Raw genomic sequence first — 14874 nt, forward strand, 5'->3', positions numbered from 1 at the left:
TTGCTCCGCCAGTAACGTTGACTCCCTCGGGAAGGCGTGGGGAAATGCTCTAATCCCTGCAGTCCCTGGGAATTTGGGCTGCATATCATTTACTGCAATCCGCACAATCCACTCAGGGACTATCCCAGTGTTAGCTTCCAGCCCTTCCAGCTCCGGGTTCCCAGTACCGCTCCCTCTCCTCCGCAAGACTGCGCTCCAGTGCTCTGCCAGGCTTCCTCTACCGCAGGTTCCTCCCAATTCTCTACCATTCTCTGGTCAGGGGGGCGGAGTCGTATCTCCTCTCCTGTTCCTTTAAGAGGCGTCGGCTCCTCCCCTTTCGGAGTAGCCGTCTGACGCGTGATGACAGCAGCGAGTTCGGTATGTCTATGCAAATAAGCGCTCCCTGTGGGCCAATGGGGAGCGGAGGTGCTGGAACCGCGGACCAATGGGGCGGGGGTGCAGGGGCTCACCATATAAGGAGCGGCCTCGCCATAAAAGGAAACATTGTATCTCTTTATATGGGGGGAAGGGTCGGGGGATCCCTCGCCACCAGCGCGTGGTCCCGGCCCCCTCCACCCGCCGTCTCGGCCGCGGCCAGCAGCCCCTGCCCCCCGGGGGACGCTGACGGCCGCCGGGCGCGCCGCCCTAGAGTACGGACAGGGGGCGCTCCGCGCGGCCTGGGGCAACCCGGGCCACAGGGGCAGGAAAGTGAGGGCCCAGGTCGGCCCGGGCGTGCAGGGGCCCCGGGTTCGCAGCGGCAGCGGCGGCAGCGATAGCGGCACTAAGCAGCAGCGGGAGCGCCGGGTTGAGCCGGGAAGCCGATGGCGGCGGCAGCGGCGGCTCCGATTCCTCGCTGACTGCCTGTCCGCCCTCCTACTTTGAGCGCCATGTTACCGAGCCAAGCTGGGGCCGCGGCGGCGCTGGGCCGGGGCTCGGCCCTGGGGGGCAGCCTGAACCGGACCCCGACGGGGCGGCCAGGCGGTGGAGGCGGCGGCGGGACTCGCGGGGCTAACGGGGGCCGGGTCCCCGGGAACGGCGCGGGGCTCGGCCCGGGCCGCCTAGAGCGGGAGGCTGCAGCAGCAGCGACAACCACCCCGGCGCCCACCGCGGGGGCCCTCTACAGCGGCAGCGAGGGTGACTCGGAGTCGGGCGAGGAGGAGGAGCTGGGCGCGGAGCGGCGCGGCCTGAAGCGGAGCCTGAGCGAGATGGAGCTCGGCGTGGTGGTCGGTGGGCCCGAGGCGGCGGCGGCGGCCACTGGGGGCTACGGGCCGGTGAGCGGCGCAGTGAGCGGCGCCAAGCCGGGTAAGAAGACTCGGGGCCGCGTGAAGATCAAGATGGAGTTCATCGACAACAAGCTGCGGCGCTACACGACCTTCAGCAAGAGGAAGACGGGCATCATGAAGAAGGTACCGGGCCGGCAGGCTGGCTGGCCACGGGAGACCGGGAGGGTGGGGACGCGCAAGGGGAGCCCGGGAAGGAGGCAGAGCCGAGGCGGAGGTGAGAGGCGGCGAGTCCGCAGGAGGTGTGTGGGAGGGGATGGCTGTTGCCCCAGGAGGGTGAAAGGGGAGGGGCCGCCAGGGAAATGTGGGGAGAGGGGAGATGCCGGGAACGTCCGGAAAAGAGAGGAAAGGCGCCGAGGTGGGAGTGACGGGCGCCAGAGAGGAACGGGGCCCTCGTAGAGCGGAGGAGTGAGGAGTGGTAATGGGAGGCTGCGGGGCTGCCCGGGAGGTGGTTAATGAGACCCGGGGGTCAGTAGGTCCAGTGCGCTCTGGTGTTGGGGGGAAGGCGCCGGAAAAGCAGGGAGAAGAGAAGGTATGGGGGTGAGGAGGTTGGAGCTGCATAACAACAATGAGCGAACATGTGTGGGAGGAAGGTGGGCATCACTAGAGTAGTGCAGGCTGGAAGGATGGGCAGGGCTGATGACCGAATGGGGCTTAAGAGCCCCAGGTAAGGGAGCAGGGCAGGAGACCTGATGCTGCCCTGAGCATCAGAAACCAAGTCCTGAGATGGCCATGTGTCTTCCGTGCATCCACTGGAAGCTGGCACACTCCCTGCAGGACAGGCTTCAGAACCATTTGCCCTTGGAACAAGTGGGATTTCCAGCCCTAGGGAAAAATCTGTGCACGGAGTTTGGGGAGAAGGTTTGCAGAGGTACCTAGAAATGCCTCCTCTTCTGGCTGATTATCCAGTGAAAAGGATGAGGAAAGGACTTGTCTTGGGGTATAGAAGACATGGGAAGGGATGAAAGCAGAGGAACTGGGAAACAAGAAGCTAGAACTCTGGGAACATTGGCCGGTGTTTATATTTATCCCATATAGAAACCAAGGCTGCTTCCAGTGGGTTGTGGAACTTTGTTGGGAGTGAGGATGCTACCTATGGGGCCATCCTTGAAGGTCTGTGAAGGTCCCCTTCCTGGGTTTATGGCAGGGTAGTAGCTGCTAATCTAGCTGCCATCTCCCCTCATTCCAGACACTGTTGAATCAAGACAAAGAAAGAGAAAAGGGGGAGCAGAGTATTATAGAGCAGGGCAAAATGGCAACAGGTTAGTGCCTGTGCAGTTTCTGGGAAGAAACATGGGACATTTTAGAGCTTAGGTGGCCCCTTATCCCTAATATCTATGTGACTTCCAGTGTAGTAGCGACTTCATCCTGGTCCCTGTGACAGTGAAGAGGTAGTGGGAGCCATCTCTTTGTGAGGCTCTGGGCACCAAGCTGTAATGAGGAGCAGCTACCTGGGCCCCTCCATGTCTGCTGAGGTGTTATATGTTCTGTCACCGGGAGCTGTGGCTATTTGCTTGGGGTATCTGCAGGTCAGTGAGGCTGTTCCTCAAAAGAGAAGCATGGGGTTTTTCTACTCTTCAGCTCACCTTCAGATATCCTTCAGATAATACCCCTATAGAGTCACTGGAGAGGAAGGTAATTATGGGAGTGGGGGCTTGAGATCACTGTGTACTTCCCTCTCTTTCCCACTACCCAAGGAAGGTAGAGATTAAAAGTTTTGCTGACCTACCCATCTCCCCCCCCTACCCCCAGGCCTATGAGCTGTCCACGCTGACAGGGACACAGGTGCTGTTGCTGGTGGCCAGTGAGACAGGCCATGTGTATACCTTTGCCACCCGCAAACTGCAGCCCATGATCACCAGTGAGACTGGCAAGGCACTGATTCAGACCTGCCTCAACTCGCCAGACTCTCCACCCCGCTCAGACCCCACCACAGACCAGAGAATGAGTGCCACGGGCTTTGAAGAAACAGATCTCACCTACCAGGTGTCGGAGTCCGACAGCAGTGGGGAGACCAAGGTGTGTTTGGGTCCCCTGTCTGAGGGGAAGGAAGGGGAGGGACTTGACCGGCAGAGAGGGGAAGGGGTCTCTCTCCCTCGCCCAGGACAGGTGGATAGGTGCCTACTGATGTGGAGTGGAGCCGGGTTAGTGCCCCGCATCTTAGGGTACAGGTGTCCATCCTCTCTATTCTGACAGGAGGCTGGCCCCCTAGATAAGCGGGCGGCCTCCGTGCCCATATAAGGCCGGCTCCGGCTCCACGCCGGCCTCCCGCCTGCAGCCCGCCTGCCTGGCAGGGCCCTTGCATTCCTCCCGCCAGCTGTCTCCCTGCTGGGGGCGGGGGCGTCGCTTAGCCCTGCCCTCCTGGCCGGCTGGGTGGCCGGGGAGTAGGAAGGGAGTGCTCATGGGTTCCAGGGTCCTGGGAAGCCAGCACTGTCAGCAGGCAGGCTGGCTGACTAGGCTGGAGACTACCTTGCTAGCCAGCCGCCTGCCTCTTCAGGATGTCCGGGTCTGCGCACGTTAGGGAGTGTATTCGCCCGGCTGCTAGGGATGCCAGCCGTGGTTACGCCTCCCCCTTCCTTTTCCCGGTAAGGAGAGGGGGCGGAGCTTCCTCCCTTGCTGCTCTGGGGAGCTCCACCTTCTGTGTGGCCCTTCACTAACTGGCCAATCGGAGGAAGCAGCACTGTTTGCCTTAGCAACGCCTCCGCCAATCAGGGGCTTCAAGCTCCACTGCTTAGCAAACATCCCGCGCTGACCCAGCTCCAGTATAGGAGCCCCCTCAGTTCTCTGGGCCTGGTTCTCAGCTCGTGGCTTCCTCCTTCCCCTTCTAAGAACAAAGCCTCCCTGAGGGGCGAGTCAGTGCTCTAGGCTCCCCACTCTTTTAGCAGTAGGGCTAATTTATTCGCATGAAATTTTGCTGAATGAATAAATTCTTTTGGTGCTTCCTTGCCGAACCCCCAAGATCGCTCTCAAACCCTAAATTCCCTGAAAAACTGTCGGTCCCTATCTCAGAAGCCTGGCAATTCAGATCTGGAAGGACCCTTTTAAGGATGACATAGTAGCCCAGCCCCCTCATGTTTACAGAAGAAGAAAACTGAGGCTCAGAAAGAAGAGGTTTTCCAAGGGTCACACAGGATATCATTGCCAGAGCTGGGAACAGACCTCAGGTGACATTATCATTGTCATCATTATAAGAGCAGCAAATACTGCTTTTTTATCAGCCAGGCACTATTCTAAGTGTTTTACATATGTTAACCTCTTTAATCTTCACAACACCTATGGGGTAGGTATTATCCTTCTTTTACAGACAGAAGACTAAAGAAAAAAGCTCAGCAGCTCAATAACTTGTCTAAGAGTCAGGCTGCAGGTAAATGGTGGACTTGGGATTTGAACGCAAGCACACTGGTTCCATTCTGGGCTGTCAATCCACACAGTTTCTTGAAGGGGCAGGGTCTGGTAGAGGCTCACCACTCCATCTTTACTCTGGGTGTAGGATACACTGAAACCGGCCTTTACTGTCACCAACCTGCCGGGTACCACCTCCACCATCCAGACAGCACCCAGCACCTCTACCACCATGCAAGTCAGCAGCGGCCCCTCCTTTCCCATCACCAACTACCTGGCACCAGTGTCTGCTAGCGTCAGCCCCAGCGCTGTCAGCAGTGCCAACGGGACTGTGCTGAAGAGTACAGGCAGTGGCCCTGTTTCCTCTGGGGGCCTCATGCAGCTGCCTACCAGCTTCACCCTGATGCCTGGTGAGTCACAAGGGGCAAACTGAGCATGCTAAGAGTGGGTTTAGGGCTGGCACAAGGAGAATGACTTTCCTCACTCAGAAGGAGGGTAAACGGGGGCCAGAGCCTGAGAGAAGCCTCTTATGTCCCATTGGTAGGCACTGGGTCCCTCCCCACTGGGACTTGAACTATCCTTGTCAGTAAGTTTCAGCCATATGCTCTGGCCTTGTCTAGCAAGCCAGCCCTGTGCTTCCATTGCCACAAGGACAGCAGACATTCTACCACTTCCTTACCTTGACTGGAAGGCAGGTCATGTCCTTGATGGGTCAGTGCCTGCTCCTGTGTCAACTGAAGAGGGTAGAGTCAGGGCCTAGGGCAGGAGGAGGAGGGAAGGGCAAGAGCAGAGTGTGGAAGCCCCTGGAGACAAGATTCTGGTCATGAAGGGCCTCTTTGGCTCCCAGGAAAGATAGTGATGGGAGTCGGGGATAGAATGCCAGACCTTGGGCCTGGGGGTGTTTGAGGGTGCTTGGTGCAGGTGGTGGCTGGGTAGGACAGAGCACGAGTAAGTCTCTGTGTCTCATAGGTGGGGCAGTGGCCCAGCAGGTCCCAGTGCAGGCCATTCAGGTGCACCAGGCCCCACAGCAAGCGTCTCCCTCTCGCGACAGCAGCACAGACCTCACGCAGACCTCCTCCAGCGGGACAGGTATAGCTCGAAGCTCTGTCACCTCCCTGCTCTGCCTCCTTCATGAGGCCTAGCAGCAGGTGCCCAGCAGTATCCATCCCATAACTAAGGTCAGAGAATTTCTTCATGTGGAGACTGAGGCTTTGGGGTTAACCCTTACCCTAATCGTTATGAGAAAGTCAGGTGAGGATGGTTGGGTTTTGACTCCTGCCCTGCAGTAGGGCTGTGGATTTCAGGAAGAAATTAGGGACCATTGAAGCTACACTCCTTACTTAGGTGAGAAGCCTGAGGCCCAGAAAGGAGAAGTTACTTGCCCAAAGACACACGTTTGCTCAATTACCAGGAAGGACTTCTAGAGTAGTTATCTCCTTGTGGGAGGGTGTTCTAGGTTTTGAGTAACCATAATTCCCCTCTGTGTCTCTAGTCATTTCAGAAATGACGAGACACTTTAAAAATAAAAGTACTTTTAAGTACTTTAAGTTATTTGCAACCTTGTTACACGAAGTTTGGTCTGTGGAAAGAGGACCAGTATCACAGCATCACCTGGGAGCTTGATAGAAATGCAGACTCTTTAGCCTCACCCCAAACCTACTGAATCAGAATCCACACTTTTAACAAGTTCCCCCGGTGACTGTATGCACGTTAACATTGGAGAAGTGCTTATTTAAAAGCTGAATCTGTTAGCCACATGTTGAAGAAGAGGGAAGAGGAGTGAGAACAAGTGAAAAACGGGATGAGGGAGCTCTCTAAAAGAAGAGTATCTGAGTTTCCTTGGGTTGGGTCAGTCATTGTAATCTTTGCTTTTCCCAGGGCCTTGGGGTCTTGGAACAGAGCAGATAGATAATGGAATAGAACAATGTGATAGGATACACTTAAAGGTTGGTGTGGTTGTGTTCAAGAAAAAATAAGGATATTCTTAGTTGATGACAGGGAACCGAGGAATAAGTTTTATCTAGCTTTTGACCTGGGAAATGGCAAGAGGGCTCCGGAGGCCTGGGGTTCCCGGGGGTGGGATGGGGGATGTTAATATGGACCAGTGCCGACCTCCCTGACGGGTGTTTGTGTTTGCCAGTGACGTTGCCCGCCACCATCATGACGTCATCTGTGCCCACAACTGTGGGAGGCCACATGATGTACCCCAGCCCCCATGCAGTGATGTATGCACCCACCTCGGGCCTGGCTGATGGCAGCCTCACCGTGCTCAATGCCTTCTCCCAGGCACCATCCACCATGCAGGTGTCCCACAGCCAGGTCCAGGAGCAAGGTGAGTTTTGGGGGGGCAGGGCTGCCGAAAGGAGGGCCATTTCCTCCCTTACACACACACACACACACACTCACACTCACACACACACACTCACACTCAAATGCCTCCCCCAACTCAGATGCACACACTCACACGTAACCCAAACCAGGTGCTCACACATATACCTACACATTTACACACACAGATGCTTGCACACACACTCCAGCACCCAGGCTGTCCACTTGAACACCCACACCCACATACATACTTAGACGCACTCGGACGCTCGCCTTGGGGCGCTTACATCCGAGACTCACCCAGTCACTTGTGCCTTTATCACCATGATCTGGAAGTTTCTCTTGAGCAAGTGATTTGAGTTTCTCCTGTGGCTTTTTAATGCAGGTGGCGTCCCCCAGGTGTTCCTGACAGCGCCATCTGGGACAGTGCAGATCCCTGTTTCTGCAGTTCAGCTTCACCAGGTAGGTGGGGGCACCTTTCACCCCAGTCAGCCAGCCCCTTCTTTATCTTGACCTCAGGGGCTCCATTACTGGGTGGTCCAAGCCAAGATCCTTAGCCGAGAGGCCTCTCCATTTGCCTGGTCAGGCCTGTGTGGTGGGCAGGCAGGCAGGTGGGCAGGGGGCAGCCTGAGGTGGCTGGTCAGGTCCAGCCCCCTACGTCCTCCTCACACATCCCCTTCCCTCCAGATGGCTGTGATAGGGCAGCAGGCCGGGAGCAGCAGCAACCTCACCGAATTACAGGTGGTGAACCTGGATGCCGCCCACAGCACCAAGAGTGACTGATCCGCCCTGCCGCCCTGGACAGATGGCCCAAGGGACGGCACCACTTATTTATTGTTGCCTTTTCACGTTTTCTTTACACACATGTTGACGGGCCGCAGGAGGGAGGCGGGGAGGAGCAGTGGGCAGCCACAGGACTGAGCCCTCTCACTCCAGCCAAAGAAATGGGCCAGCCTGCCCTCCACCCCATCCTCCCTCACCCTCCCCTCCTTCTAGCTCCACCTCCCATCTCTGTTGATGGTGGGGCTGTCCTGCCTCCTCAGACTCCCCTTGCCAGCTTGGCTCCGTGTTTGCCATGAGTATTAGCTTACCCAATGGGACCGTGCTCCCCCTCCCACACACAGGTCTCTGTGGGACGAGGCACTGTGTCCCCCTGAGGAAGCGGTCGGGGTCCTCTCCCCAGCCTCCTTGCTGACCCCACGTCAGCTCTGCGTCTGCCACAGGCTGGGTCAAAAGAGCCCTAACCCTGCCCCTCAGGGAGCCAGCTGGGGAGATGGGGCTTCTTCCCTCAAGACTTGCCCGTGCCTGTGGCCCCTGCAGCTCCTGAGTAGCGGGGCCTGTGCGCGGAGCAGATTCCTTGGGTGACCTGCCCTGCCCAGCCGCTCCCCTCGGAACTCCGGGGGCTACTGGGTTGGAGGGAACCACCGGTGTTCCCTCTCCCCGTCTTCCCCCCCGTCCTCCCAGCTGCTTTACTTAAAGTTGATTTTGAACTTTTTATTTGAGGAGACGAAGTGAAAACAAATCTATAAATATATATTTTTAAAATATTTAACTTTTTTTTATGGCGTTTTTCTCGTCCCCCTCCCTGCCCAAGCTCCCCTTCCCTGGGGAGCCCTGGGGCTCCCTGGAGCTGGCTGGGCTTCTGTGGACAGAGCTGCCCCATGAGCTTGGGGCCCGCCAGTGTATGGGGGAGATGCTGGGATCACCCGGTCCTGGGTTGTTTCCAGGAGAAAACCGGGGGAGGGGCCCTCAGGCCATGCCCCAACTGGGTGGGGAGGGTGACCCACAGCTCTGGGCCTCTTTTTGTCCTTCAGGGCTGTTGCTAGGGAGAGGGAAAAGGGAGACCAAATGTGGGGATGGGGGTGGGAGGGTGTCAGAGGCAACCGACTTCATTTGTGCCACACGCATGGGCATTGCAGCCTTGTGTGCCCCCAGGCCTGCAGCTGCCTGGGGCCCAAGTTGCAGTGAGCAGGGTGGGGTCTGGGAGGGGGCGGAAGGCAGGAATGGGGGGGCAGAAGAAATGGGAGCAGCTCTTGGGCTGAGTGTGGGGATAGGGGAGCCAGAAATGGCAGCTCTCCCAGGGAGTGAGCAGCTACTGTAACTTTTTAAAATTAAGACAAAAAGCCTTGAAGAAAATGACTTTATTTTTCTAAGTGTAACCTCAGTATTTATGTAATTTGTACAGGGGCCGTGCCCCACCCCCTCTACCTGCTTCGGGGTAGACCTTGAGGGTGGGCCAACATAGGGGGAGGGTCTTTTACCCTGTGTCAGAGCCTACCTTTACCACCTGTATCCAGAGAGGGAGCTTTTTCAGAACAGGGCAGCGGTGGAGTGGAGTTTTATTAACCCCTTAGGACTGCCTTCAGTAGGAACAAGCCTGCTTCTGTGATTAGGTGAAGGGGTGGGGGAAATTTTTACGCACAGCCTAGTTATCAAGGGGGTGATTTGCCGACATGTTTGAGAACCTCCGAACCTCTAACCCCCGTTGCTGTCTTGCCCCAGTTTGGGGTGCCAAGATGGAAGTCATCTTTCTGGCTTTCTCCTGGAGGTAGCTGGGGGCTTATGGGTGGCTTACAAGATTGGGGCATGGCAAATCAGGGGCTAGAGAGTGGGGGAGCTTGGGACTCAGGTCTGTAACTGCCCAGCCCCTTTTCTCTGCTCTTGTTTTTACTCCACCATCACTCACTCACTCCCCCCTCTCACCCAGGGGAGGAGACCTTGATGAATTCCTCCTCTCCTTCCCACAAAAGACAGACCCAGTGAGTGAATCAGGCAAAGTGCTTATAATGTGTGTTGTGTGAGCGTGGCCTTGGGAGAACATGTGTGCGTCAGGGATGAGGTGGCATTTATATGTGCAGCGACCCTTGGTGTTTCCCTTCCTTGGTGGCTCTGGGGTGTGTGTGTGTGCCTGAGTGAATGTGTGTGTGTGAATGTGGGGTGTGTATGTTAGTGGTTTCTACTTCCCTGGGATGCTGACCCAGGAATAGTGGACATGGTCACAGTCCTATGTACAGAGCTTTCTTTTGTATTAAGAAAAAATACTCTTTCAATAAATGTATCATTTTTGTGCACAGACTGTGGGGTCTTTGCCTTTGTTTTCCCATATTGGAGGGAGGGAGGTGTGAACATGAATCAAACCCCACAAGTTGCTGCTCTGAGAAGCAAGCCTGTCTGTTTGATGAAATGCTAAGGGGTGCTTTGGGCTGTTGAAATTCTAGGATTATACTTGAGGAACATTTCCGGGGGGGCTCGGGCATTTATCTTTGGCCCCAGCTGTGCTAGGTGCTTAGGTCAACACAGAGAGGAGCAATTTTAATTAATAGGAAAAGTGACGCAACCAATCCAAAGTATCGGGTTTGGGAAACTCAGGGCCACGTGACCTAGTGCAAAATAAGAGGAAAGCCCTAGGGTGGGAGTGTGAGTTTCAGTGGGAGATGAGGAAGGCAGACCTAGTGAAGGGGAGGGAGGGCTCAAAGTTGATATTGGATGGAAAGGGCTGCCTACGGCTGCTGAGAAAGGAGCAATGTGACCACTACCCCGGGCTCCGCGGGCAACCGCCCACTCACCCCTCCCCCGGCCGCTCGCCCCAGCGCAGCAGCCCCCGAGTACTACGCATGCTCCGCTTGCGCGCTGCGCTGCTGCCGCGCTCGGCTGTGGGCCGCGGTGGGACCCGTAGCCGCCGGGCAGTGCGTGCACTCGCGACGTGACCCGGAAGGGAGCTGCTGAGGAGGCGGGGCCAGGACGGCGGGGCCAGGACGGAGGGACCAGGACGGCGGGGCCAGGACGGCAGGACCAGCGCTGTGTCCCAGCAGGGCCGAGCCGGGCGGTGGGAGGTGAGAGGAGAGTTCTGCGACGACCCGGTCCCTGCCTCGTTCCCTCCCCGGTCCCTGCCTCGTTCCCTCCCCGGTCCCTTGCCCACTCTCCGTGGGGCTGACGACAGGAGCCAGGTCTTGCTGAGATTCGTTCGGACCAGTCAGCCTCCTGCGACCGCGCCTCCATCCTCACCCCGCCCCCCAAGCCCGTTCCTGTGGCGATACGGGCCTCTTCTACGGCCCCTGGGCCTGGAAGCTCGGGCCTGATCTTGCCACCTACGCCTACCTGCTGTCTCATCCCCGCATCCAGACCTCGACTCCACACCTCAGTTTATTGCTCCTGTTCTAAGCCCTCCCTCTCCCCCCATTTAGGCCTTTCCGATGGTGTTACTTCACCCTGCTCGTCAGTTGTCCATCGCACATCTCTGGTTACCTCCCTGTCCTGCCCCCCATGCTAACTGGACCCCTACCCCCATCGAGGTCCACATCCCATGTTTCCCCTCCTCTTCACGCCTTCTGTTCTCATCTTCTATCCCTGTACCCCAACATGACCCCTGCCCTGATCACCATTTCTTCATCTTGGTTTATCCTCCGTTCTTATCCTCATCATTCCCTGTTGTCCCCCACTGCTTCATAGTGTTCCCTGACCACTAGCATAGCCATCACCCCACACGTATTTATAATCCTTTCTGGCTTAACAGCGTTCCGTTTATCTGGGGACTGATCCTACCTTCTCCTTCTCTAAGAATAATAATATTAGATTCTGTTTACTAAGCGCTCACTGTATGTTAGAGGCTGTTCTAAATGCTTTATGTAGCGATTTTAGTTTTTACAACAACTTCGTGAGTTGGGTATGAATATTATTACCATCTTTCAGAGGAGGGAACTGTGGCGTAGAAGTTAAGTAACTTGTCCAAAAGCATGCACACAGTAAGTGAAAGAGCCAGAATTCAGAGTCCCATTTATCTGACTCTGAATCTGTACTGTTGATATATTGCCTCTCTAGAATCTCTACTGTCTCCTGACCTCATTCCCTAGCCTTCAACTCCACGATTACTACCTCTGTCTATAACTACCTGACTTAGAGCCTCACCGTACCTATTGCATAAGTGCAGGGTGGGACCTGGTTTTTTTCTCCCATGATTTTACTTGGCCCCCTAGTCCCCTCCCCCTTTCACAATATTCTCATACCCCTTTCCCATTCAGCCATCTGCACGTGGGGGCCTCCTTTCATCTCTGTTCTCTGTGTCTGCTGTGGCCCACCCTTTTATATCCACAGTCCAGTTTTACCCTGTCATTTATACTCCTTGTCCCGCCACTTCCCCATCCTGACTTTCCTGGCTTGTTCTGGCCCCACTGTCTCACAGGCTGCTGTCCTACCTGCTCACCCATGTCATCCTTCTAAGTCCTGATCTGTACCCCTCAGCCACCCTGCTGTTCTGCCCAAATTGTCCTGATTAACTGTCAACTCTTCTTGTCACCTTGCCTTTTATTCTTCTCATCCTCTTTTGTAATTTCTTGTATTTCTTAAATCTTTTCATTTCCTTCTATCGCCGTTTTTCACTCCATTCTCCTTCTCTTATAAATCCCAAAGTGTGTTCAAGTGATTCATTCCATCCTATTCTTGGCCTTTTCTCTTTGGCCTCTAAATTCCATGCAACCTACCAATCACCACCCACCCTGTCTATGCCTCAAGATTCCACCCCCTTCATGTAGCCTTTTCCCTTTCCAACACAGCCTCTGTCTTTCTCCTTGTGTGTCCCAGGAAGTCAGGATGGTGGGGGAACGGCGCCCTGGGGACCTCATGGTGCCCTTGGGGCCCCGGCTGCAAGCATATCCTGAAGAACTTCTTCGACAGCGGCCTGGGCATGATGGGCGTCCTGAATACCTGATCCGATGGAGTGTCCTGAAGTGTGAGGAAGTGGGAAGAGTGGGTGTGGAAGAGGGCAAGGCAGAGCACATCCTCATGTGGCTGTCAGCCCCCGAGGTCTACGCCAACTGCCCCATGTTGTTAGGTGAGCGGGCATTACCTAAGGGACCTCAGCATGAAACAGCTGGGGGTTCTGGAAGCTTTCCCCGAGATCCGGGAGGCCTGGATGATGTCGCAATGGGAGAGATGGAGGCTGATGTGCGGGCGCTGGTGCGCAGGGCTGCCAGGCAGCTGGCAGAAGGTGGGACCTCGAGCCTCACGGCCGCTGTGCTCCACACCATCCACGTGCTCAGCGCCTACGCCAGCATCGGGCCCCTCACTGGTGTCTTCAGGGAGACAGGTGCCCTAGACCTGCTCATGCACATGTTGTGCAACCCTGAGCCTCAGATCCGTCGGAGTGCGGGCAAGATGCTGCAGGCGCTGGCAGCCCATGATGCTGGTAAGAGACAGCCAGGGGAAGAAGGTAAACACTGGGGAGAATGAGGCTACAGGAGAAAGAACAGGAAGAGGAGGGATTTCCCAGCTCTGTAAGAATACCTAGTATTTGGTGGACATCAGTTTCATTGCAAAGGGAAAAATATAAATTAAGCTATCACAGGTGTGTAAACAGGATAAAATGATAGCACCTGGTTTATCTGTCCATTCTCAGTGCAGTGGCAGAGAAGAGAAGGGAATAAGTTTATATTTTTAAACTGGTTTGAGATTTGTTAGTTGGTTATGAAATCAGTTTGGTGGGTTATAACCAACATTTTTTAAAATGTAACATATCAGTACATGACACTTGGTAGTGTAGGTTTTGTAACCTGAAGTGTATGTTTCAGTTTCATATGTGTACACTTGCATTAGGTTACCATGTAAAATGCGTGTGTTCCTGTGAGTCTCAGTCACAGAGAAGTTTGAAGCCTCTGGGGGTAGGGGATAGAGTCTGGGGGAAGGCAGTGGGTAAGGAGTGGGGATGGAGGAGAAGATACAGATTGGGTGTGGATTACAGGGAGTCGGGCTCACGTCCTTCTGTCACTGAGCCAGCAAGATGGCATCGAGCAGCACATGGATTTTGACAGCCGCTATACTTTGCTGGAGCTGTTTGCAGAGACCACGTCTTCTGAGGAGCACTGCATGGCCTTTGAGGGCATTCATCTGCCTCAGGTACCCTGGCAGCTGTGGGGGAAATGCTGTGTACAAGGCCTCTGGCATCATTTCTGAAAATGTGGTTCAGGACTGCGTCAGCCTGGGGAGCTTATTAAAATGAAGGTTCGTGCTACCCTCCCCACTCAGAATCTCTGAGATGAGAATCAGGAATCTCTGTTTTAGGGCACTCCTTGTGTGTTTCTTCTATAAATCACAGTTTGAGAACTACAGGTATGGGGATGAGGCCTTTATCTTTTTCTGGAGAGGGTGATATTGAGGGGAAAGGAGAGGGGCTAAAGCCGGGAGAAGAGGAGCCTACACCATGGACTGTGTCCTCCAGATCCCAGGAAAGCTGCTCTTCTCCCTGGTGAAACGATACCTATGTGTCACTTCCCTGCTGGATCAGCTGAATAACAGTCCAGAGCCAGGGACTGGAGACCGAGGCTCCCGACCCTCAAGGGAGGATTTTGGCCGGGAGAAAAGCCGGGGGCAGCGGGAGCTGGAGTTCAGTATGGCTGTGGGCAACCTCATCTCAGAGCTCGTGCGGAACATGGGCTGGGCCCGGAACCTCAGTGAACAGGCTGCATCGCCACCCCGGCCAACCCGGTCCATCTTTCAGCCCGGCATTTCAGGCCCCAGCCTTTTACTCCCCACCAACGTAGCCACCCCCAGGAGGCAAGGGCGGGCCTTCCGCCAGCGCGCTGAATTCTCCAGCCGTAGTGGCTACGGCGAGTACGTGCAGCAGACCCTGCAGCCGGGCATGCGAGTGCGGATGCTGGACGATTACGAGGAGATCAGTGCCGGGGACGAGGGCGAGTTCCGGCAGAGCAACAATGGCGTGCCCCCTGTGCAGGTGAGCAAGAGTGCGGTGGCAGTCCACCGTTGGGGGTCTGTGTTGGGTGGGGCACAGCTGGGGCATCCACACAGGGGACTCCTGCAGGCCACCCAAGGAGAAAACCCCAAGAAAATTGGAATGGTTTAAAGGGGGTCAGTGATGGAGAGGGGGGCTGTTTGGAGGGCTGAGAAAACCTGGCAGGAGTGGGTGGGCTGTGAGGTCAAGGAAACAGTTCTTCCT

At 55.8% G+C, this 14874-nt stretch overlaps 2 protein-coding genes across 9 annotated transcripts in view; both read left to right on the forward strand.

The window, feature by feature from the left end:
- Positions 1-489: 489 nt before the first annotated feature.
- On the forward strand, positions 490-10005 carry SRF (serum response factor). Of its 3 annotated transcripts, XM_027127313.1 has the most exons (8): positions 492-1385; positions 2298-2372; positions 3012-3278; positions 4750-5011; positions 5571-5690; positions 6742-6933; positions 7315-7391; positions 7617-10005. In XM_027127313.1, exons 1-8 carry the CDS (start codon positions 867-869, stop codon positions 7710-7712), a joined length of 1608 nt encoding a protein of 535 aa, XP_026983114.1. In that variant the 5' UTR covers positions 492-866; the 3' UTR covers positions 7713-10005. The 3 variants fall into 3 exon arrangements, with proteins under 3 accessions (XP_026983116.1, XP_026983114.1, XP_026983115.1); XM_027127315.1 differs by lacking the exon at positions 5571-5690 and having other exon boundaries at positions 490-1385; XM_027127314.1 differs by lacking the exon at positions 2298-2372 and having other exon boundaries at positions 494-1385.
- A 627-nt stretch (positions 10006-10632) lies between these two features.
- Positions 10633-14874, forward strand: part of CUL9 (cullin 9) — a 38245-nt gene continuing 34003 nt past the window's right edge. For 2 of the 6 annotated variants that reach the window (XM_027127306.1, XM_027127307.1), the window contains exons 1-4: positions 10635-10762; positions 12507-13110; positions 13663-13817; positions 14140-14652. In XM_027127306.1, coding sequence (XP_026983107.1) covers positions 12516-13110; positions 13663-13817; positions 14140-14652 — 1263 coding nt within the window. In that variant the 5' untranslated portion in view covers positions 10635-10762; positions 12507-12515. Of the gene's footprint in view, positions 10763-12506; positions 13111-13662; positions 13923-14139; positions 14653-14874 lie in introns of those variants that run through there. The other 4 variants (XM_027127311.1, XM_027127312.1, XM_027127308.1 and 1 more) reach the window with 3 other exon arrangements.

This window comes from Aethalodelphis obliquidens, unplaced genomic scaffold (assembly GCF_003676395.1).
Source record: "Aethalodelphis obliquidens isolate GAN/ISIS:26980383/991018 unplaced genomic scaffold, ASM367639v1 scaffold31, whole genome shotgun sequence".
Taxonomy (NCBI): domain Eukaryota; kingdom Metazoa; phylum Chordata; class Mammalia; order Artiodactyla; family Delphinidae; genus Aethalodelphis; species Aethalodelphis obliquidens.